The 25,582-nt window shown below is 42.3% G+C and overlaps 1 protein-coding gene across 10 annotated transcripts in view; it reads left to right on the top strand.

Moving 5' to 3' along the window:
• Nucleotides 1–25,582, top strand: part of TMEM164 (transmembrane protein 164) — a 168,428-nt gene that overhangs the window by 54,910 nt on the left and 87,936 nt on the right. For 9 of the 10 annotated variants that reach the window (XM_070066411.1, XM_070066408.1, XM_070066413.1 and 6 more), the window contains one exon: nucleotides 12,650–12,699. In XM_070066411.1, the coding sequence (XP_069922512.1) occupies nucleotides 12,650–12,699 (50 nt within the window). Of the gene's footprint in view, nucleotides 1–4,518; nucleotides 11,287–12,649; nucleotides 12,700–25,582 lie in introns of those variants that run through there. The other variant, XM_070066409.1, reaches the window with a different exon arrangement.

The raw sequence follows: 25,582 nt of genomic DNA, 5'->3' as shown, positions 1-25,582 counted from the left end.
CACAACTGTACTCGGCGGCCCTGGCGTGACATAAGGTCAATCTTTTCTTCATCAAGCAAAGGATTTTGGGAGAAGCAAGCAGTAGCAGTTTGGCACACTTCTTAGGGACTTAGGAAGGGGATGGAAACCCTGAGCTGCTGCCATGACTACGAAGAGGAGAAAGAAGGACAGTTATGGCTTTGGAAGGATTATCCTCTGGTCGTGGCAGCTATTGTGTGGGAGAACTACTCACCTTCATTTTCTCAGTAAATAAGTTTTGAGAGCCTACAGTGTAAGGGTTGAAGAATGGGGGAGGGTTTGCCTAGGAAGGGGCATTCCCCTGAAAGGAAATAGTGGGAGATGCTGCTGGTTGGGTGTCCATGGTGATGGGAGACAGAGGGATTTGAGTGCCAAATTAAAAAGGATGGGCTTCATTCACCAGCAGTGTGGAGCTATTTGAAGTCTATGGGGTTTGTTGAGGTATAGTTCCTGTGTGATCCAGTGCACTCATTGAAAGTGTGTAATTGAATGGTTTTTGATGGACTCACAGGTATGTGTAGCCATCACCACAGTCGGTTGTAGACATTTTCATTACCTCCAAAAGAAGCTCCGTAACATTTCACTATCATCCCTACCTGCCCCTCCTCCTCACCCCAGCCCTGAGGAATGGCTATTGTACTTTTCCATCTTTATGGATTTGCCTGTCCTGGACTTTGCATGTAGAGTCATTATAATATGTTTCATATTTTGACTGGCTTTTTTCCCACTTAGTATCATGGTTTAAGATTCATTCACATTGTAGCTAGTATCAGTACTTTGTATGGCCAAATCGCACTGCATAGATGGAATGCCATTTTATGTATAAGTGCACTAATGAACATTTAGATTGTTCATCCTTTTGACCATTGTGAATATAGTGCTATAAAAATGTATGTATACATTTTTGGATAGGCGTAGATTTTCTTTTTTAGATTAAAAAATTATTTCAGTGACAAAGAGAGACAGAGAGAGAGATACAGAGATCTTCTGTCTGTTGATTCAGTCCCTAAATGCCCACAATGGTTGAGACGGGGCTGGGGCTGAAGCTGGGAGCCGGGAGCTGGGATTCCATTCAGTTCTCCCAGGTGGGAGGCAGCAGCCCAAGGACTTGAGCCATCAGCACTGCCTTCCAGGGACTGCGTTAGCAGAGAGCTGGAGGCAGGAATCAAACCCAGGGACTCTGGTGTGGCCATGGCCCTCTTGACAGGCATCTTAGCAGCAGGCCAAATGGCTGCCTCCTTTGTGGGAAGTTTTGAAATCAGGCAGTGTCAGTCCTCCTGCTGCTGCTTCTTCTCATCAAGGTTGTCTTGGTTATTTTGGGTCCCTTGCATTTCCATGTGAATTTAAACTTCATCCATGTATTCATTTATTTGGCATACAGAGAAAAAGAGGGACACAGATATAGACAAGACAGATAGAGCTCTCATCCACGGTTCACTCCCCAGATGTCCCCACAATGACTGGGACTGGGCCAAGCCAAAACCAGGAGCTGAGAACTCAGTCCAGGTCTCCCACGTGGGTGGCATGGACTCCCAGAGTCTGCAGTGGCAGGAAGGTGGGTTCAGAGAAGGAGGGGGAGCCAGACGTCAAAAAGTCAGGCACTCCAGTGTGGGCCCCAGGGTCTCAAACAGCATCCCGACGGCAAGACCCCGTGCCCACCCGCAGTGAATGTGCGAATCAGCCTGTCAGCTGGCCTTCTGATAACCACGGGGTGACTGTATCATTTGAAGTTTTGGAAGAGGAGTGTAACATGATAGGGGTGCTATTTTAAGGCTGGGAACCTGATGAGACTGTGTGAACCAGAGGAAAGAAGGAGAGACATTGGAGACCTGAAGGTCAACTAGCACAGTGCTTTAGTGGTTTAAGAAAATGATGGGGACTTTGCAGGGAAAGATGGCGAAAGAGAGATGTGAGAAAACCTTGAAAAGATGGAAGTGACAGATGACGGGACTTGGGGACTGACTGCAAAGCAGGGGCTGAGAAAGGGCGAAATGAACGGGAGTTCTGAGGTTTGATGATAAGCTAATTAATCGGCTACCAGCAGCTGTTTTGAACTTTGTATTTTGAAATGGTATTTGACTTACAGGACATGTGAAATCAGTACAGGGAGCTCCAGCACACCTTTCAGTCACTGCCCCTTCGTGTTAACATCTTCCACTATTATGCTGCAATTATCGGAACTTGGAGAGGACTTCAGAAAGTTCATGGAAAGTGGAATTAAGAATACATTTTTGTTTGGGTGACAAATTTTTGGAACCCATGCATTTTTTTACTAATGCACATTTTCCATGAACTTTTTGGAAGAGCCCTTGTCTGAGTTTTGGCGCAATACTCTTAATTATTGACTTGTTCAGGTTTCACCAGTGTTTTTACTAATACTCTTTGTCCAGCATCCAGTCCAAGAGCCCATGTTGCTTTGACTTGTTCTGTTTCCTTTATTCCCTCTCACCTGTGACAGTCTTTCAGTCTTTGTCCTTTGTGACCTTTGCAATTTTGAAGAGTGCTGGTCAGTTGCTGTGTAGAGTACCCCCAATTTTAGCTTCTCTGTTGTTTTTTGTCATGATTCAATTGATGATAGTCGTATTCCTGGTGATGCTGACCTTGATTGCTTGGTTAAGGTGGTATCCGCCAGGTTTATCCACTGTAAAATGAATTTTTCCCCTTCTAGTTAACGAGTAGATTGTGTGAAAAAATGCTAATCCTTTCATTACTCATCCTTGCATCTATCAGTGGTTCTGGGCTGCAACAGTTACTGCTTCAGTGTTTCTTCCATCGCTTCTGTCTTTTTCTGTTAGAATTCTATCTACTACATGGAAGAGCCGTCTCTTCTTTGCCATTTCTTCTTTTTTGAGGAGCAATAAACAAGGATGAAGTTAGGGAAAGAAAAATACAAGTTCAAATTTAGGCCTGTTAGATCGGAGGGGCTTGTGGACATCAGGATGGAAATTTCTGGAAGGCATTGGTACTTGCATAGAAATAGCATTTGAGGGTGTGATACTGGAGGATACTTAGCTTTTACATATAGAAACTGAGGTTCAGGGTGAAAGCGAAGGCATGGTGGAGGACAGACTGGCAAGGCATCTGGGGCCACATTGTTGAGGGCCTTGGTTACTTAATTACCTCTGGAAAGACTTTGAATTTTATTCTATTACTCACCAGTGGTAATTCAAGGTTTATCAGGAAGGAACAACTGACGCAGATCCTAGCTCTCAACCTACTACAACACTATGTACAACAGAGAACCATTTAATGTCCCAAATTAAATAGGATCTAAGATTGCAACGCATTCTGCAAAGAGAGGTGGGCATCGTCTCGAGTTATTAGAGAAGACTTTATGGAAGAACTGAAACTTGCTATCAGCTTAGAATTTGCAGTGACAAGAGAAGAGAAAGGGCAGCCAATCAGGATAATGCTACAAATAGCTCATACTGTTTTTATTCCTTGCAGCGCACCATGCACTAAATTTAAGTACTGCAAGCATTCAATCCTCTAGTCTGTCCAGAGATAGTGCGGTTGTAATCCACACTCATTAGAGGAGGAAACTGAGCATAAATGGTTAAGTGCTCACTCCCTGTAGGCAGTTGCTGGACAAGTGAAGCTGAATAATAAATATGTCAGAATACTGGGGCCAGCATTGTGGTGCAGTGGGTTAAGCCACCGCCTGCGATGCCAGCATCTCATATTGCAGCACTGATTGGAGTCCTGGCTGCTCTGCCTCCAATCTAGTTCCCTGCTAATGCACCTGGGAACAGTAGATGCTGACCTAAGTACTTGGGCCCCTGCCACACCTGTATGGAGTTCTGGGTTCCTGGCTTTGGCCTGGCCCAACTACGTCCATTGCAGCTGTTTGGGGAGTGAAGCAATGGATGGAAATGTCTCTCTCTCTGTCTCGCCCTCTGTCTCTCTATATCTCTGCCTTTCAAACAAACAAGTAAATAAAGCTTAAAAACAAGTAAATAAACAGATATAATTGTATAAAACATTTTTATAAAGGTTTATTTATTTATTTGAAAGTCAGAGTTAGAGAGAGGAGAGAAAGGGAGAGAGAGAGGCCTTCCATCTGATGGTTCACTCCCAATTTGGCTGCAATGGGCGGAGTTGCGCTGATCCAAAGCCAGGAGTCAGGAGCTTCTTCCAGGTCTCTCACATGGGTGCAGGGGCCCAAGGACTTGGGCCATCTTCTACTGCTTTCCCAGGCAATGGCAGAGAGCTGGTTCAGAAGTGGAGCAGCAGGGTCTCGAACCGGCACCCATATGGGATGCCAGCGCTTCAGGCCAGGGCTTTAACCCACTGCGCCACAGCGCTGGCCCCATTTTTTAAACACCATATCTTTGTTTATTTGAAAGACTGATAGAAGAGAAGCAGAGATCTCTTATCTGCTAGTTCAGTCCCCAAATGCCAGCTATATCCACTGCTGTCCCTATCCTTTTTTAAAAAAGATTTATTTTATTTATTTGAAAGACAGTTACAGAGGGAGGGAGGGAGAGAGGGAGAAAGGGAGAGAGGAAGAGAGAGAGAAAGAGAGAAAGGTCTTGTATCTGCTGGTTCATTCTCCAAATGCCCACATAGGCCAGAGCTGAGCTGTTCCAAAGCCAGGAGCCTGGAGCTACCTCTCGGTTTCCCACTTGGGTGCAGGGGCCCAAGGACTTGAGCTATCCTCAGTTGCCCTCCCAGGCACATTAGCAGGGAGTTGGATCAGAAGTAGAGCAGAGCCGGCGCCGTGGCTCACTAGGCTAATCCTCCGCCTTGCGGCGCCGGCACACCAGGTTCTAGTCCCGGTCGGGGCGCCGGATTCTGTCCTGGTTGCCCCTCTTCCAGGCCAGCTCTCTGCTGTGGCCAGGGAGTGCAGTGGAGGATGGCCCAAGTGCTTGGGCCCTGCACCCACATGGGAGACCAGGAGAAGTACCTGACTCCTGCCATCGGATCAGCGCGGTGCGCCGGCCGCAGCGCGCCAGCCGCGGCGGCCATTGGAGGGTGAACCAACGGCAAAAGGAAGACCTTTCTCTCTGTCTCTCTCTCTCACTGTCCACTCTGCCTGTCCCCCCCCCCCCCAAAAAAAAAGTAAAGCAGCCAGGACTCGAACTGGTGCCCATATGGGATGCTGGCACTGCAGTCCGGGGCTTTAACTTCCTGCGCCCACAGCACTGGCCCCTGTTTCTATTCTTTTAAAGCTTAACTTTAAAATGTATATGAACCAGAATTAATTATTTAATTTAAAAGGCTGAGAGGGGGTAACCATATGGCACAGGGTGTTAAGCCTCAGCTTACAACTCCAGCATTGCATACAGGAGCCAGAGTTGAGTTTCCAGCTGTTCTACTTCTGATTCAGTTCCCCGGTAATCCGCCTGGGAAGGTAGTGGAGGATAAGCCAAGCACTTGGGCCCCCTGCACCCATAGGGGAGACCAGGATGAAGCTCCTGACTCCTGGTTTTGGCCTGGCCCAGCCCCAGCTGTTGTGGCCATTTGGGGAGTGAGCCAGTGTATGGAAGATCGATTTCTCTCTCTGTCTCTCCCTTTCTCTCTGTCACTCTTCCTTTCAAATAAACTAAATATTTAAAAAGTAATAAATATATCAGAATGTTATTATGCAAGCATGGAATTAGAATAAATGGAGTTAAATGAATTAGTAGTTTTAAATGAGCTGTTACTGTTGTGTCTGATGTGGTAGGAATGGATTTTCTGTTGAAACCAAAGTAATTTTAGCTACTGTGTATTGAATGCTAGCTATGTGCTGCACTTTGTGCCAAGTGCTTTGCTTGCTTTATCACATTTGATCCTCTCCAGAACCTTGAGACATGAGTACTATTTTTATACCTATTTTACAGATTAAAATTCCTCTAATCTCTTGTCCAAGGTCACAGTGCTGGTGAGTAGCAGAGCCAGCATGTGGATCCAAGTCTGTCTTGACTCTGAAACCTGTACTCTTTTTAAGGATTTATTTATTTGAAAGGCAGAGTTAGAGAGAGAGAGAGAGAGGTGTCGGTCTCATATCTGCTGGTTCAGCCTCCAAACGGCTACAACTGCTAGAGCTAGGCCAGGCTGAAGCCAGGAGCAGGAACTCCATCCTGGTTTCCCATGTGGGTGGACGGGGCCCAAGCACTTGGGCCATCTTCCGCTGCCTTCCCAGATGCATTAGCAAGAATCTGAATAGGAAATAGAGCAGCTGGAACTTGAAAAAGGTACCCATATGGGATGCCGGCACTACAGGCAGTTGCTTATCGTGCTGTGCCATAACCCGCTGTACCATATCGCTGGCTCTTAAAGCCTGCACTCTTAACAGTATAGCAATGCTATTGGCCCTGTTATCATCCTGTTACTAAGGATGCTTGCCAGTGTAGCTTGGTATGGACACTGCTTGGGTGTGGACATTACCAAAATGTGCCTATGTGACTTTCCTTATTCCACGTCTAGCTTGGTCAGCCCCATTCCTTCTTTAGGTATCATTCAAGCAAGTTACAATCTGGCTTTTCTTGTTTTGTTTTTTTTTTTTTTAAAGACTTATTTTACTTGAAAGTCAGAGTTACATAGAGAGAGGAGGAGAGGCAGAGAGAGAGAGAGAAGGAGAGAGAGAGAGGGCCTCCATCTGCTGGTTCACTCCCCAATTGGCCGCAGTGGCCGGAGCTGAGCTGATCCAAAGCCAGGAGCCAGGAGCCTCCTCCAGGTCTCCCATGCAGGTACAGGGACACAAGGACTTGGGCCATCCTCCACTGCTTTCCCAGGCCATAGCAGAGAGCTGGGTCGGAAGTGGAGCAGCTGGGTCTTGAACCGGTGTCCATATGGGATGCTGGCACTGCAGGCGATGGCTTTACCTGCTGCGCCACAGCACCAGCCCCACAATCTGGCTTTTCAAGTCCTGCATTTTAAAGCTTAAAAACTTGGTAGACACTCTTATTTCCCTTTTACTTATATTATTTTTTAAGATTTATTTATTTGTTTGAAAGAGTTACAGAGTGGCAAAGGCAGAGAGAGAAAAGAGAAGGGGCAGAGAAGGAGAGAGGGAGAGGGAGAGGGAGAGGAAGAGGGAGAGGGACAGAGAGAGGGAGAGGGAGAGAAGTCTTCCATCTGCTGCTTCACTCCCCAAATGACCGCACTGGCTATATCTGAGCCGATCTGGAGCCAGGAGCCAGGAGTTTCTTCTGGGTCTCCCATGTAAGTGCAGGGGCCCAAGAACTTGGGCCAGCTTCCGATGCTTTCCCAGGCCATTAGCAGGGAGCTGGATTGGAAGTGGAGTAGCACCCATATGAGATGCCAGCACTACAGGCAGTGGCTTTACCGGCTACGCCACAGTGCTGGCCCTGGACTTATGTTCTTTTGTTTTGTTTTGTTTTTTAAAAAAAGATTTATGAATTTATTTGAAGGGCAGAGTTAGAGGCAGAGGTGTAGAGAGAGTGGTCTTCCATCTGCTGATTAACTCACCAGATGGCTGCAATGGTAGGAGCTGGGCCAATCCGAAGCCAGGACCCAGGAGCTTCTTCCAGGTCTCCCACGTGGGTGCAGGGGTCCAAGGACTTGAGCCATCTTCCACTGCTTTCCTAGGCCATAGCAGGGAGCTGAATTGGAAGTGGAGCAGCCGGGACTCGAACAGGTGCCCATATGGGATGCTGGCACTGTAGCCAGTGGCTTTACCCACTATGCGACAGCGCCGGCCCTGGCAGACTTATATTCTTGAGGAAAGTTTCTCTGTAATCTTCCTAGCCTGACAAAATAATAAATTCCCAGAAAGAAGTAAACTGAGAATTTTGGGAGGACTGAAGATGGTCATTCAGCCTTAGAGTGTAGTGCAGGTTCCTTGGAGAAAATAACACCTGATTTAGCTTCTAAAGGATAAATAAGAGCTACCGAAGAAAGGGAGAAAGACCATTCTGGAAGCTTGAATAGGATAAGCAGTGGCACAGTTTCTTAGTGTTGAGAATTTAAATGTTAGAATTATGAAAATAGTAGGAAAACAGTGGGTGACTATAATCTCAGGGTTGTAAAAAATGTTCAGTTTGATATTAAAGACAAAACAGATAAAAGAAATCACTAGCATATATAATTACATAAAGATTAAAGCTATGTACATCAACAAACTACAACAGTGACAACCTTGGAAAAATATTTGTGATAAATATCAGTCTGTATTAAATGTTACTAATCTATAAATAGGTCTTACAACTCAATAAAGAAAAAAGAACACACAAGTTGAAAAATAGATATTGTGCACAGATGGTCACATAATAAAAGAAGAAATATGGCTGGCCAATAAACATACTAAAAAAAGATTTCAGAGTTTTTTGTTTTTTTTTTCAAGATTTATGTATTTGAAAGGCAGAGAGAGAGAGAGAGAAAGAGAGAGAGGGAGAGGGGTATTAAGGCTTGATGCATTCCACAAATGCCTGTAAGAGCCAGGACTGGGCCAGGCTGAAGCCAGGGACCTGGAGCTGAATGCATCTGAGTCTCCCATGTGAGTGACAAGAGCCCAAGTACTTTGCTGGATTGGAAGTGGAATAACTGAGAATCGAACTGGCATTTGCATACAGGATATGGACATCCCAAGTAGTAGGTTCACCCGCCGCACCACAGCGCCCACACAGAATCCCGAGTTTTGTAAAGATTTAAGGGTTACAAATGCCCACTGGAGCTGAACGTGAGACAGTTTGGAGCAAAATAAGCCCATCATTGGGGAATTTGGGTTCTGAAATTCATCTATGTAAATGTTATTTGCTGCCCTTTTGGGTTTGTTTTTTAAGATGTCTCACATTGTAGAGAATAGTTCTTGTGAGCCATCTGGTGGCCCAGGTGTGGGACCATTGAGATGACTCCCTGTGTACCTGTGTGGTCTAGGGAAGGGTTAGCATATGGAGAGAGAAGCCCCCATAAGGCCTTATCCATGGCTGCTTGGGGTAGAAACTCCATTTATCTAGCAGTTAGGGGACCTGGGATTTCATCAGAAAACTTTTTGGAAAATTTTTTTATAAAGATTTATTTATTTATTTGAAAGAGTTACAGAGAGGCAGAGAGAGAGAGGTCTTTCATCTGTTGGTTCACTCCCCAGATGGCCACAATGTCCAGAGCTGAGCTGATCCAAAGCCAGGAGCAGGAGCTTCTTCTGGGTCTCCCACGCGGGTACAGGGGCCCAAGGGCTTGGGCCATCTTCTACTGCTTTCCCAGGCCACAGCAGAGAGCTGGATCAGAAGAGGAGCAGCCAGGACTCAAACTGGTGCCCACATGGGCTGCTGGCACTGCAGGTGGAGGCTTTACTCACTATGCCACAGTGCTGGCCCTTTCAGAACCTTTTGGCCTTGGTTTCTTCATCTGTAAAATGGGGCTATAATAACATGCCCTACCTACATCCTGGGTGATGAAAAAGTGGAAGCTGTCTATGCCCTTTACTTCAGGTGCTGGGCTGGGAAGATTTCTGTATGAGTGTCAAGCACCAGATTTGTTCTGGGATGTGCTGGGATGCAATGTCATCTTCTTACCATGCCATCCTTTTTTTCCCCTTAAGATTTATTTATTTATTTATTTTAAAGTCAGAGTTATAGAGAGGGAGATCTTCCATTTGCTGATTCACTCCCCAGATGGTGGGAACTGCCAGGGCTGGGCCAGGCCAAAGCCAGCAGTCAGGAACTAGATGTTTCATCTCTGGGTGTCCCACGTGGGTGCAGGGCCCCAAACACTTGGTCCATCTTCCACTGCTTTCCCAGGTGCACTAGCAGGGAATTGGATCAGAAGGGGGGCAGCCGGTACATAAACTGGCACCCATATGGGATGCTGGTGTTGCAGGCAGAGGCTTAACCTACTACACCCCAACACTGGCCCCACCATACCATCTTAATCTTCCTACCTTGCTTGTTGGCACTTCTGAGTATCCCCTATTCTCACTCTCTTTTAGCTGAAGTGGTAGTTTAGCTTTCTGCCTGCTAGTCTAAGACAATATTACCAAAATTTTGAGGTGCTTGGAAGCCAACCAAGGAGGAAAGCAGGGATCGCCAGAACAAGGCTGGGGGCCTTTGGGCCTCTGAGTGGAAGTGTTATTTTCACAAGGCTCCACTGGCTAATGGTGACTCTAGCAAGACAGAGTGGAGAGGTTCAATGTCATGAATCAATGAGGTTGTTAAAGGAGGCCATGAATTTACTGGAAATGGAATCTGATGAATTTGGAGTCCTTTTTCAAATCTGTTCTACTTGTATCTAGTTTGAAGATGGCTTGGAAAAAATATTCTCTATCCTGGTAATGGGAATCAGTAGGCAAGATGAGGAAGACCAATGTGCTGAGCTGAATGACTTGACCATGTGAAAGTAACTTGCAAAACTCATTTAGAATCAAGACTGGATTAGCTACCTCAGAAGAAGTTCCATCTATGACTGATGGAGGATAATGACAGTGAACTTGGTTGTTCCCTTTAGTAGGTTCTTGGGCTTCTGGTATAGGGAAAATAAGAACCAGCTATATGGAGTTATAGGGACATCAGTCTTCAAGAATCTGCTTATTTTGTCTGTGGATATAGAAAAGTAAGAGTTAGCTTTGGGGTTCAATGCTACATTTTTACTTCTCTATTTAGCATGTTGAAAGTATCTTGGGTATTCCAGAAACTCAGGAAGGCTTCTGGCGTGATACTTTGTTGACTACAGCGTTACTGCAGAACTTCCTGAGGTGGCCGGGGGCCCCTGTGTCCTTCCTATGTACTGTAGCTTCTGAGTGTAGCATTTGATGGGCCTGCTGCTGGGTAATGTGTGCAGCCTCCAACTTGGTCCTATGCCTAAGGTGAGTAACTTTGCTGATGGATCGGGGTAAAGAATGCCAGCTTGCTTTCTTTCTTTCTTGGACTGCTCCTGAGGGGTGTGGTGGGGAGTGGGGATATATTAATGTTTGGATAATTGAAATTCCAGGTCTGCAATCCTTATCAAAAACCACTAAGGTCAGAACTGTTAAAGAAATTTGATTTTTTTTGCATGTCAAATGTTTTCCATATACTTCCAGTGGAGGCTAGAGTAGCACTCTGCCATCGGATGCATTATTATTTTTATGAAAAATGTATAAATATTCACTTATGTGGAATAAAGTGTAAATAGATCCACTTCAGTTGCAGTTATGTTTTGCTACCAGTTTAGCTTTGAAAAAAAAAATACCAAACGTTTAGTTTTTAGAACTTTTTGGGTATGAGAGCTGTCAGTAAAGGCTTGTGGACCTGTCATTTTCATTGGCTCTGTGCTTTTAATCAAATTGATCCACAGGGGAAAAGGCACGTTCTTGATGGAGCTTCCTTGGAGAGGTTCTTTGATGAGGTATCGTGCAGGTGATGGATTCCTGGCCCTGTTCTTTCTAAGGTCCTTTCTCTTTTCCATTCTTCTTTCTTCTCCTCTTGGCAAAGTTTCAAGCAAGCATCTTTTCTTAGTGATTTTCCATACAGTACACTTTTCTTATAATTATAGACTCTGAGAGGATTGAGAAGCAAAATGCTAAAGAGCACACACATGACAAAGCCAACAAGTCCCCAATGCAGATGGTCTGTATTCATCAGAGCTCTCAACAAGATAGGGACACATGTTATTAAATCACTGTAGGTAAAGAAACTCTACATGGAAGTTTCATTCTTTGGTCAATTCTTAGTTCTGCTGAATGTCTTTGACCCCTGTAGTAGTTCAGCCCATGGTCAACCATTCAGCCGATAAGCCGCCAGGAGTGTTTGAATCTCTCGGGCATTTGTTAAACATGCAGATTCCTCATGTCCCAGACTTGTGAAATCAGAATTCTTAATGAGGGAACCCAGGAATTTGTATGTTTAACAAGCTTTGCCTGGGATTTTTCTGGATGGATGGTTGAGAACCACTACACGGATAAAGGGCACACTGCCACTGCTGCAGCTGTTCAAGGCTGTAACCCAGATCTAGGTCACATCAAATAGCAAGGAAGTGATTTGTCTCTTAGAAGGACAAGGATCTTTTGTTTCATTTGACCTGGGAGGAGAATGGAAGAGTAAGACCACCTAGGCATGCTTACAAACAAGACTCTAAGGGAACGTTTGGAGCCTGGGAGTGGCAGTTTGGTAGGGTTGCCAGATAAAATATAGGATGCCCAGTTAAATTCGATTTTCAGAAAATGAATGCTGTTTTAGTGTAAGTATGTTTCATATGATACCTAGGATGTATGTATACTAAAGCATATTTCATTTTTATCTGGAATTTGAATTTAGCTGGCATCCTGTGTTTTTATTTGCTAAATTTGGCAATGCTGGGTATTGATTAAGCCACCTTCCCCCATGGGAGGCAAACCAGATGGCATGTGTGTGTGCATGTTCTACGCTCAGAATCTGTTTTTACCTGCCCTGGGTTCAAAGCTTCTAAGACTGGCTACTTGTGTCTTACTGAAGCTGAAGCGTTGGAAAATTGAGTGTTGTCATTCTCTCTTTGTCTCTGTTTCTGTCTCTTTGTCTCACACACGCACACATAGACACACATGCATGCATGCATGTGCAAAAACAAACATGTACTTTGGAAAACCACTTGCTTGCCTCTAATGTTTTATATTACAGTTGTGCTAGAGTTCTGGTTATTTTGTTGTTGTTGTTGTTGTTGTTGTTGTTCACATAATGTAGTCTATGTCCAGCATTTCTCTTGCTAACCATTCTTATTTCTTCTTCAATTGCAGATCTTTCTTTTGGCCTGTCCTCCATGTCCCGGAGCTATCGTTGTCTTCAAGTAAGAGAAAATTGCTTTTTTGTTTTGATCTTTGTTCTCCTATTGCCGGTGTTATTTATTGACACTGTTTTTGTCAGTTTGATAACATGATGATAAGCACATTGATATGAAATAAGCATCTTGGGCTTATACTGCTTTGTCTCTGGGTTTCCCCTAGGGACAGAAGTCTATGAGATACCCAGTGAAACAGTGACGTTGTCAAGCTGTGACAAATGCTGTTGGGCCAGTCATCACGCTGGTGGTGATTGCATGGCCAGGGCATGCTCCCTTGCACAGGAGCTCCCTCCTAACATCTCCCTCCTAACATGCTCCCTCCTAGCATCTCTCGAGAGAGCATGTCAGTGAGAGGCAGCTTCCCTCCTCTCCACAGACTTTGCACTGGGATCCTGCTGTTCCACTGAGGATTCAGTTCTCCACACTGAAGGGTGTGGTGCTTGTGTTTTTATGAGTTTTTTCTCCAAGTGCAAATTAAAGTGAGGAGAGAAAAATATCACCTTCTTACAAGTTCTGACTTTCTTAAAAATAGCAAGCTTCAAATCCATTAAAGTGTACAGCAAGCAAATCGTGCTTCTCTGAAGGCAAGTTTACTTAAATGAAATTATCATGAGTCCCAGAACCCTCATTTGAACCATGAGTTGTGACCATCTCACTTATCAAACCTTTTATTGGAGTTGCTAATGAGAGGCTGAATCGACTGAATTAATTCCATCTCTTTCCCCTTTCCCTGGCCCCCATTTTAGAACTGTTTCTGAGCCGTGAAATGGCCGCAAGCCAGAGGGAGGGAGCAGGAAGTAAAGAGCCCAGCAGATCCTTGGATAATTGAGAGTGGTGTAAATGGCTTTCTGATTTACTTAATTCATTAAAGTGTTAGGAAAGGGAGGGAGCGGATCTTCCATTTGCTGCTTCAAATAGCTCTGTGAAATAGCCACTTAGTCTCTTGCCTTAGGTGAGTAACTGCGCTGGCTAAGGGGCAATAGATCCTGATTTCATGTTTCTTACTTGGACAGCTCCTAAGGGAAAGGGGTATTTAACCCTATTTACCTCCCTTGATTTTCCAAAATGAGCTCAATCATTCAGTTTAATGTTTTTAAAGTAACATTTATTGGTTCTATTTCATTATTATAAAAGTAGCAATTTGCATTATAGAAAATAGACACATAAAGCAGAAAATAAACATCACCTTTCATACTACCCCAAGAGATAATTTTGGTTATTGCCTTTCCTTTTTTAATAAAGAGATATCTTATTATATATTGAGGTTTTTACTGTATCTTCTCTAAATTTTATTCATTTATATGCTTATACACAGGTATAATTATATAAATACGATGGCTTAGTTTATTTTTTGTCTTTTTTCCTTTCTCTGGATTTTTTAATACTGCTCCTTTGTTTTTGTTTTTTTCTTTTCTTGTTTGGCTCCTAGCCCTAACTTTCTATACCATCCATGCATATAACTCAACCAGGTTGTAAACCTTCCAAATTCTATTTTTTTTTTCTGTTTGTATAGGTTCATGCTTAAACACACACACACACATGATTTTGGAATGTTTTGCTCACTTTTTTTTTACAAAAATATAGTCATATATACTTTATTATATCTTGCTTTTTTACACTCAAAATATCTTGTGGAAATTTATCAAGACCTATTGGTATAGCTCTTATTCTGCAAAATATTTCATGGATGCAAAATAACTTATTCATGCTTTCCCGTATTAATGAACATTTACTTCCTTTTCAGATTTCTGCTGCAGTCAGTGCTGAAGTAAACATCATTGTGCATATGCCTTTATACACTGTTGCTTTCAATTTAATAAATTTATGTAAATATAAAGATGTAAAGATAGTGATGTATAAATAGATAATTTGATGGATAGCTGTAGATAGATATATATGAATCTTTAAATATATATTTATGTTAGCAGATGTTACTGAACTGATTTACAGGAAGAAGCTATTAGGGACTGGCACTGTGGCGCAGTGGGCTACAGTGCTGGCATCCCATATGGGCGCTGGTTCGAGTCCCAGCTGCTCCATTTCTGATCCAGCTCTCTGCTATGACCTGGGAAAGCAGTAGAAAATGGCCCAAGTCCTTGGGCCCATGCACTCACGTGGGAGATCTGGAGGAAGCTCCTGGCTCCTGGCTTCGGATTAGCACAGCTCCAGCCATTGTGGCCATTTGGGGAGTGAACCAGTGCATGGAAGACCTCTCTCTCTCTCTGCTTCTGCCTCTCTAACTCTGCCTTTCAAATAAATAAATTAATTAAAAAAAAAGAAAAAAAGAGGTTGTTATTTCACTTTTGCATGTAATATATGAGATTATTTTCTCTTCATATTCCTCCCAGCAGTAGGTATTATAATTCTTTTACAATTTGACAACCTAATGAATGTAGTTACTTGGCTATTAGTGAATTTCAGTATTATCTCATTTTTTCCAATTAAATTTATTTATTTTGAATTATCTATTCATAATCCTCTTCTCATTTTTCTATGATTTGTTTGCACTATTTGTAATTTATAATACCTCTTTACCTATCATCTTTGTTGCGTGTTTTAGATATTGTCCCTTTGCCTATCATCTTTGTTGCAGATATCTTTCCCAAATTTGTAGACTTTTTTTAAAAGATTTATTTTATTTTATTTGAAAGAGTTAGAGAGAGAGACAGAGAGAGAGCTGCCATCCACTGGTTCAACCCCCAGGTACCCATATGGGAAGCCAGTGTCACAGGTGGCAGCTTTACCCACAACACTGCAACACTGGTCCCTGCATTGATTTTTAAAAGATATTTATTTATTTATTTATTTGAAAGATAAAGTTACAGAGGCAGAGAGAGATAAGGGGTCTTCCATCCACTGGTTTACTCCCTAGATGGCCGCAACAGCTGGAACTGGGCTGATCTGAAGCCAGGAGCCAGGAACTTCTTATGGGTTTCCCATACGAGTGCAGGGGCCCAATGACTTGGGCCATATTCCACTGCTTTCTCAGGCTGTAGCAGAGAGCTGGATCGGAAGTGGAGCAACCAGGACTTGAACCTGCGCCCATATGGGATGCTGGCACTGCAGGCAGCAGCTTTGCACACTATGCCACAGCACTGGCCCCCACATTGATTTTTTTAAAGAGTTATTTATTGATTTGAAAGGCAGAGTGACAGAGAGAGAATGAGAGAGAGAGGGGTCACAATGGCTCGAGTTGGGCCTATTTGAAGCCAGGGGCCAGGAGTTAGGAGCTTCTTCTGGTCTCCCACATGGGTACAGAGACCAAACACTTGGGCCATCTGCTGTTTTCCCAGGTGCATTTTCAGGGAGCTCCGTCAGCAGGGAGCAGCTGGGGCTCAAACCAGCACTCTGATATGGAATTGCCAGTGTTGCAAGAAGTAGCTGAACGTTGGTCTCAGGCGTTGATTCTGTTGTTGATATATATCCATATAATTGTTATTTTAAATATCCAAATATGCATTCTTCCTTGCAGATTAAGTTTGTTTTCTTAAAGATGGATGGCCAATTGGACTAGAATAATATATTAAATAATACCTACTTTTTCCACGGTCAGTGGAGTAGCATCTTTGTCAGCTGTCAGATGTTTTATATATTAGGATCTATTCATGGATTCTCAATTCTGTGTCATCTATTTTTGTGTACCAAAATCATACTGATTTTGATTACATTAGTGTTTTAAAAATTCTCTTGGCTGTTCTTTGGCACATTCTCCTAAATGCACATTTTAAGATCATTTTACTTGCTCTTCACCCGAACCCTACTGAAATTCTCATTAGAATTACATGTGGTTTTTATTTTAATTTTCTTTTTACCTAAGAAATTGTGTTTTCTTTCCTGTGCAGATCTTCTTTTACATATTCCCGTTAGATGTATCCTTTTCTTCCTCTCTAGCCCATGCTTCTCATGGTGCATTTGTTTCTCAAGAACTAACATTTTTGTCGCTGCTATTACTGGACTATTTTCCTGTTTCCATTCCTAAATGATTCTTGCTAGAAATAGAAAAGTGGTATTGATTTTTCAGATATTTATCTTGTATCTATCTTACCAAATTCTCTCATTAGTTCTGTAAAATTTTATTTAGGTTTGTCTCTTTCTAGTGGTCACCTCATTGTCTTGTTGCATTTGCTAGAAACTCAAAGACAGGGTTAAGTAAATATGATGCTGGTGGGCTTCTCTGCCTAAACCTGATTTGAAATGAGAATGTTTTCTGTGTTCCTCCACACTTGCCGTTGGTGTTGGGTAAATAATCTGTTATATTTAAATCTGTATTCACTTAAAGATTTTTAAAGGGGGAATGTTTTGCAGTATTTTATCAAATGTTTTTTTCAATATCCAAGGATCAAATGTTTTTTATTTACATTTTTGTTGCTGAAAAATTATGTTTATGAATCTTATGGTTTTAAAATACTCTTAACGTTACCAAAATAAGGATGCCAATCAAGCTATAATGTTGTTTTGATTGATTAATTTATTTTGTCAGTATTTTGTTTACAACCTTGTTTCACTAGTGAGATAGGAATCATTTTTTAAAATACTGTTTTCATCAGGTTTAAGGATTAAAGTTGTGGTGACTATGTGAAATGTACTGCAGGATATTCCTTCTGTTTCTCTGGCATGGAATATTTTAATTACCCTGAGAAATGATGTGTTCTTTAAAAGTCAGATAAAACTCAGCTGTGAAGCCCATCTGGTCATGATGCCTTTTTTAGTGGGTAGGCCCTTAATTATATTTTCCAGTGTCTTCTGTGGTAATCAACCTATTCAACTCTTTTTTGATCAATTTTTATCCTTTTTCTTTTGCTGGAAAATTACCTGTTTCTTCTAAGCTTTCAAATTTGTTGCCATACATTTAGTTGAGCTTAGAGTATCCTCTTACTTTATAATCTTAAAATTATCTTCTCATCTGTAGTTATCTTTTTCTTCTTCAACTCAATCTGTTTTCATATTCCCTTATGTTTTAACTAGGTTTTTAAGTACTTCATTTTTGATGTCTTCATATAACTAGATTTTGGGTTTATTTATCCTTTTTACCTTATTTGAATTGTTTGCTTTTTCTTTTAATTTTTAGATTTTATCTTTATTGATTCCCTCTTGTTTTTTTTTTCTACTCTTGCAAGATTAGATTATTCCTTTACTTTCTGTCTTCTTTAATCATAATTTGGTTTATTTTTTAAAATATTTATTTATTTATTTGAAAGGCAGAGTTACAGAGAGGTGGGGGGGGGGAGAGTGAGTGAGTCTTCCCTCTGCTGATTTCTTCTCCAATTGGCTGCAACAGCCAGAGCTGTGCTGATCTGAAGCCAGGAGCCAGGAGTTTCTTCTGGGTCTCCCACGTGGGTACAGGGGCCCAAAGACTTGGGCCATCTTCTACTGCTTTCCCAGGCCATTAACAGGGAGCTGGATCAGAAGTGGAGCAGCCGGGACTCGAACTGGCATCTATGTGGGATGCTGGCACCGTAGGCAGTGGCTTTACCCGCTACGCCACAGTACTGACACCTAATCATAATTTTCTATTCTCCTCTGCTCACTTCATGATTTCGTAAGTTGCTTGCTCCCCTTTATTATAAACTCTTCACCCTCATCACTTTTAAATTAAACTTTATATTTTGACGTAGTTATATATTAAATGTAATGATAATATAGATGTAGTTATAAGAAAAAATATAAGAAATCTCACATACCTTTTATGTAGTCTCGTCCAACAGTAATGTGTTGGAAAACTACAGCATGCTAACACAACCGGGATATTGACATCAATGCAGTCGGATGTAGCAGGACAGTTCTGTCACCATGAGGGTCTTGCTTGTCCACTTTTACAGCCTCACCTGCTACTTTTCTACCTGTCCCCCATCGCTGGCCCATGGCAACCACTAATCTGTTCTTCATCTCTATCATTTTGGTATATCAAAAATGTTATAAAAATGAAGTCATGCAACGTATCACGTTTGGATTGACTTCTTAAAAAATCAGTTAGCATCATTCCCTGGAGATTCAATCAAGATTTTTTGATACATAAGCACTTTTAGTGGGTGCATTTTATTCCATTGTATATAAATACTATGTGCAGTGTGCAGTTAAACACCAATATTTTAGAAACTAGAGAGCTCTCGGGGGAAAGCCATTGTAACCCATGAGACGTACTTTGGAAATTTATATTCATTAAATAAAAGATAAAAAAAAAAAAAAGGCTAAAAAAAAAAAAAAGAAACTAGAGAGCTCTCAATAATAGCTCCATCTTACATTAGTATAGCCCTTTACTGTTTTCAAAGTACTTTGTCTTAAATTATCTCATCTTACCCTTGATGCTGTCAGCTAGGGAATACATTATCCACACTACCAAGAAAACAAATGGGGGCCAAAAATATTAAATAACTTGACTAAAGTTACATAGTGGCTGTCAAGATTCCTATTCTTCCTTTGCCTGGTAATGCTCACAGTCAGGTTTACTGTGTACCTAGTCACAGTGGCAAACACTTTTATTACAAGGATTATCTCATTGAATCCTTCCAACAAATGTGTGTGGGAAGTACTACTAGTATCCTCAGATCAATAAAACAGGTTCAGAACATTTACGTGACTTACGTGGCCTACGTGTATGTGGTAGAGATGGGATTTGAGCCAGTGTCTCTGACAGCAGAGCTTGCGCTGTTAATCACCACCTTATGATGCTGAAGTGCATATTTTATATTATTATTTACAGAATGAAAAGTTTGAAAGCACCTTATTTAAAATTCCCTAGTGGCAGGGACTTGGCAAAGTGGTTAAGATGCTCATATGCCATATTGGAGTACCTGGGTTTGAATCTTGACTGCTTCCAATTCCAGCTCCTGCTAATATGCGCTGTTTCTCAAGAAGCAGCGGGTGATGTCTAGGGTAGTTAGGTCCTTGCCACCCATGTGAAACACCTGGATTGAGTTCTAGGCTCCTGGGTTTGACCAAGGCCAACCCTGGCTATTACAAGCATTTGTAGAATGAACCAGCAGGTGGAAAATCTTTTTCTGTTTCTCTAGCCCTATCTCTCTGCCTTTCAAATAAAATGAAAATAAATAAGTAAAAGTTTGGGCACTGCTTGGTATTTATGCCGTTATGTCCTGTGGGTCCATTGACCTGCACTGTCTACCTGTCTCTTGTTTTCTCTAGTTGTCCTTTGCTGTACCAGCCATATGTGGATTTGTCTTCATGGAACCATGCCCAGTCACTGCAAGAAAGGGGTGCAGTGCAAGCAGTGGGCTGTGTGCCCAAGCAGAGTAAGGGCTGGCAGTTTTCTTTGGGAGTGGGAAAGGGGCATGATTCTCCATGGCCTTCCCATGGTACACTTGACAAGAGGCAATGATGGTTCCCCAGTGTTCTGGCTGGGTCTCAGAGTGCTTCTTTTACATGACCTCAGGTGACATGTGACTTGCTAAGTTCTGCTGCTGTAGTCTGCTTCTGGAAAGGCTGTCTCAGCTGAGAGCATGCACCCAAAACCTGGAGCTAAAGTTGAGAGCAATTTCTACCTCACCCACCACCTGGTGACCCACAACCTGGGGCATGTTACTCTTAAAAGAAGTTTTACATGTACTGTATTTTCATTTGATTTGAAGGGGAGGAGAGCAAGCGAGTGAGCAAGCAAACTTTTCTCTTTTGTTCACTCTCCAAATGAGAGGTGTGGGGGGGGGAGAGCTAGTGAGAGAGAGAGAGAGAGAGGGAGAATGAATCTTCCATCCGCTGTTTCACTCCACAGATGGCTGCAATGGTCAGAGCTGGGCTGATCTAAAGCCAGGAGCCAGGAGCTTCTTCTGGGTCTCCCACACGGGTTCAGGGGTCCAAGGACTTGGGCCATCTTCCACTGCTTTCCCAGAGACCTTATCAGAAAATTGGATTGGAAGTGGGGTAGCCGAGATTCAAATTGGCACCTGTATGGAATGCCAGTTTTGCAGGCGGTGGCTTATCCCGTTACGCTACAGTGCCCCCCTCACCCCCAAGCTAAGTTGGTTGTTAGCATAAATTATTTTCTTCTGAAAATCCTAAGGGAGAGGAAAGAGACCTGTACTGTAGTATAGCCAGGATGCCCTGCCTTCTCCTCGAATCTCACTTGCGACTTTCCTTTTCTTCTTGCCACTTTCCTCAGTTTCTTACTTTCTTTCAAAATTTTGTTATATAAAATTTCAATTACATACATATTATGCTTACTACTCCTATATTTGTTACCCATTTATACATTTTGTTCTGTGGATTGTCCATTCATGTTCTGGGCTCAGGTTTTATATGGGTGTATTACTCTTGTTGATTTGTATGAGTTTTACTTACATAAAGAGTGTTAATCCTTAATCTCCTTTCCAGTAAATGTTTTCCCCAGATTGCCTTCTAACTTTTTATTAATCACTTTTAACACCTATGAATTGTACATATTTATGTGGTATCATCTATTGTTTTGAAAAATGTATATACGTGTAGAGAGATAATACCATATCAAAGCAACTACATCTATCTCTTCAAACATTTAACATTCCTTTATAGTCAAAATCCTATTTTGTAGGTTTTATTAAAAATAGAAAAGTATGGAGCCCGTGCTGTGGCACAGCAGGTTAACACCCTGGCCTGAAGTGCTGACATCCCATATGGGCACCGGTTTGAGTCCCGGCCACTCCTCTTCCAACTCAGCTCTCTGCTGTGGCCTGGGAAATTAGTAGAAGATGGCCCAAGTCCTTGGGCCCCTGCACCCATGTGGGAGACCCGGAGGAAGCTCCTGGTTCCTGGCTTTAGATTGGTGCAGCTCCGACCTTTGCGGCCAATTGGGGAGTGAACCAGCGAATGGAAGACCTCTCTCTCTCTCTGCCCCTCCTCTCTCTGTGTAACTCTGACTTTCAAATAAATAAATAAATCTTTAAAAAAATAGAAAAGTATACAGTACATTAACAGTATGATGCTTTTAATGTAACTTTGTTTTACTTTTTTTTTGTCAAATCAAGTGATTTCCAAACTCCCTTCAGACCTTAGTAGTTTCTTCCAGTCCTTTTATGCTTAAAAGACTTTTTCCATTCTAAGATTAGATAGACAAATAGTTTTTAAAATATGTAACTTGTCCATCTATAATTCATTTTCTGAATACAGGCTGAGCATGCCTAATCCAAGAACCCAGCATTCAAAATGCTCTAAAATCTGAAACTCTCTGGGCATTGACTCAAAGGAGTAAAAGATTCAAATTTTAGGGCATACTGGATCTTGGGTTTTCAGATTAGGGAGGCTTAATTGATAAAGTCTGTACAATTATCCCTATATCTGAAAAGCACCAGAATCTGAAATGTTTTTAGCCCCAAGGATTTAATTATTTCCCTAAGACTGTTGCTATTATACTTTATCATAAGTAAAATTTTGAAATACTTATTTTATTCACTTGAAAGGCAGAGTTACAGAGAGAGACAGAGACAGAGAGAGACAGAGATCTTCCATCCACTGGTTCACTCCCCAAATAGCTGCAATGGCCAGGGCTGGGCCAGACTGAAGCCAGGAGCTTCGAGCTTGTTCTGGGTCTCCCACGTGGGTGGCAGGTACAATTGGACATGGGCCATCTTCTGCTGCTTTCCCAGGTGCATTAACAGGGTGCTGTATCAGAAGAGGAGGAACCGGAACTTGAATCAGTGCCCGCATGGGATGCTGGTGTCACAGGCAATGACTTTACCCCCTATGCTACAACACTGGCCCCCATAAGTAAATTCCTCTGTGTGCTGGGATTTTTTTGGGAGCTTGTTATATGTAGCATTACATTGATCTCTCTTTAGTTTTCCACCTGTTTCATACTCTTGTATTTGCAACAGCTGGTAGACCAGATTTCTCTTTGCCATCTTCCTGGCTACTTTACCCACACGTTTTTCTTAGATAGTATGAACCATAAGTTTTTCTTCCAAATGGACTTGAGATAGTTTTTCCAAATTCTTTCCAAAATTCTGTTGAGATTTTGTTTGGGATTATTTTATATCTAAAATTTCATTGGCACTATAACAACACTGAATCTTTTCATCTAGGAAACACATGATATACATCCTGTTTTACTCATGTTTTCTTTTGTGTTACTCATGTGTACACATGTATTTGTGTGTATCCCATGCGTTTCATCAATGTACAACTACAGTTTGTAGTTTATAATATTTGTTAATTATATTTTCAAACTAGCAATAAATGGTACATAGGAACAATTTCAATATTTATGTTTATTTTGTATTTGGCCACTATGCTTAACTCTTATTTCTTTTTTTTTTAAGATTTATTTTATTTATTTGCAAGACAGAGTTACAGAGAGAGGCAGAGACAGAGAGAGAGGTCTTCCATCCACTGGTTCACTCCCCAGATAGCCGCAATGGCCAGAACTGTGCTGATCCAAAGCCAGGAGCCAGGAGCTTCTTCTGGGTCTCCCATGTGGGTACAGGGGCCCAAGGATTTGGGCCATCTTCTGCTGCTTTCCCGGGCCATAGCAGAGATCTGGATTGGAAGAGGAGCAAACGGGACTCGAACTGATGCCCATATGGGGTACTGGCGCTTCAGGCCAGGGCTTTAACCCACTGCACCACAGCGCTGGCCCCTTAATTCTTATTTCTAATAGTTTTTCCATTGCCTCCCTTGGATTATTTTGGAAATAAATATTATAAACTTAATCATATTAAGATATGATAATTTATTTCCTTTTAAAGAACAAAACTTTTTTGTTTGTTTCAAACCTGCTTATATTGGCTAGAACTTCTGGAACAAGGTTAAATAATAGTGGTCCTGGCGGGAATCCTTATCTTGCTTCTGATTGCATGTTTCCAGTGTTTTACATCAGTTGACTCTGTTGGTAGCTGTCAGTTTAGGTTAGATGTTGCTTTTTTAAAAGATTTATTTATTTATTTGAATGAGTTACAGAGAGACAGAAAGCTTCCATCTGCTGGTTCACTCCCCCAAATTGCTGCAATGGGCTGAGCTGGGCCAGGCTGAAGTCAGGAGCCAGGAGCTTCTTCCAGGTCTCCCACATGGGTGCAGGGGCCCATGGACTCCCACTGCTTTCTCAGGTGCATTAGCAGGGAGTTGGATTGGAAGTGGAGTATCCTGGACTGGAACCTGTGACCATATGGGATGTAGGCATAGCAGACAGCTGTTTAACCTATTATGCTACAATCTGGGCCCGTAGATGGTCTTTATAATGTTAAGGAACTAGGTCGTTCTTGACTTCTCAAGTCCTTAAAGAAATCAAGAATGGGGGCCGGCACTGTGGCGCAGTAGATTAATGCCCTGGCCTGAAGAAGCACCGGCATCCCATATGGGCGCCAGTTCGAGACCCGGCTGCTCCACTTCCAGTCCAGCTCTCTGCTATGGCCTGGGAAAGCAGTAAAAGATGGCCCAAGTCCTTGGGCTCCTGCACCCATGTGGGAGACCCAGAGGAAGCTCCTGGCTCCTGGCTTCAGATAGGCGCAGCTCCAGCCGTTGTGGCCAATTGGGGAGTGAACCTTCGGATGGAAGACCTCTCTCTCTCTCTCTCTCTCTCTCTCTCTCTCTCTGCCTCTCTCTGCCTCTCTTCTCCCTGTGTAACTCTTTCAAATGACTAAATAAATAAATCTTGAAAAAGAAAAAGAAAAAAAAAAGAAATCAAGAATGTCGAATTTAGTTAATGCTCTCTGGGAACCTATTATGAGGTTCATTTGTGTTTTGTCCTTTGACATTCCCATTTAGTGTGTTATAGTAATAGATTTCCTAATATAAACCTTTGTTAGATTTTGAAAATTAACTTTTTCATTTCTTTCGAGGAGTTGGGAAAAACTCAGATTGAGACTATCCAATCTATGAATTTGATTGGTTTTGCTCTTTGCCATCTCTAATGTGAACTTCAATTTTACTGTTACAATATTAATTTCTCTAGTATTCTTCTTGGTTTGCTGAGTTCTCTTTTCTCCCTTGCTGTCTTTTCTCTCTTTCATTATGTTTTATTCTAATAGATATCGATACCTGTTTCATAGAGTCTGTGTTTTCTTGTATTCTTTTGAGGAAGCATATGGTTTTGTAAACTCTTCTGATCCGTACTCTAAATTCAGACATTTGTGCTTCCTCCGCATTTTCAGATTGTCATATGTGTTTCCTTTGTGCTGCCAGAAGTTTTCATAGGAACCATGCTTTTTTGTGTGCATTTATGCATATTCAAAGGAGGATCTGGTATTCATCAAGTATAAGCTGTGTAGGTTGCCTTTGATTATTCTCCTGTCTTCTTTGGTGTTGGTTAGAACCACTTGTCAGCTCTACTGCTGGTGGGCAGGTTGATGCACAAAGCCTCTAGTTCATTTCCCAGTGTCTACTGACCATGTATCTGGTGGGTTCTGCTGGACTGACATGGAACAGTCTACACCTGCTACTAAGCCCTTGTATACTCTGAACTGATACAGTTTGTGAAAAACTACAGCCTCTCACATACATTACTGCCTGAGTTTTACTTGTGAAGACTCCCACTCCAAATACATAGCGTGTGAGTACCAATTCTATGACATCTGCCTTTTGTTGGTATTTATTTATTTTCATCTACTTGAAAGGCAAAGTGAGAGCAGAAGAGAGAGAGAGAGAGAGAGAGAGAGAGAGAGAGGCAAATAGAAACAGAAAAGGAGTGATATCCTCCATCTACTGGTTCATTCCCCAAATTCTGGCAACACAGAGCTGGACCAGGCTGAAGCCAGGAACCCAGAACTCAATCCAGGTCTCCCATGGGGGTGGCAGGGTCCAAATACTTGAGGTATCACCTGCTGTCTTGCAGGATGCGGTATCAGGGAGCTGAATCAGAAGCAGTGTAGCCAGGACACAAACTGGCACTCCCATGTGGGATGCAAGCATGCCAAGCAGTGGCTTAATCTGCTGTACCACAATGCCTTCTCCCTCCCTGCCCTTTTGATTTTAG

Source organism: Oryctolagus cuniculus, chromosome X (genome assembly GCF_964237555.1).
Source record: "Oryctolagus cuniculus chromosome X, mOryCun1.1, whole genome shotgun sequence".
NCBI classification, from domain to species: domain Eukaryota; kingdom Metazoa; phylum Chordata; class Mammalia; order Lagomorpha; family Leporidae; genus Oryctolagus; species Oryctolagus cuniculus.
This window is presented reverse-complemented; position numbering and strand designations above follow the sequence as displayed.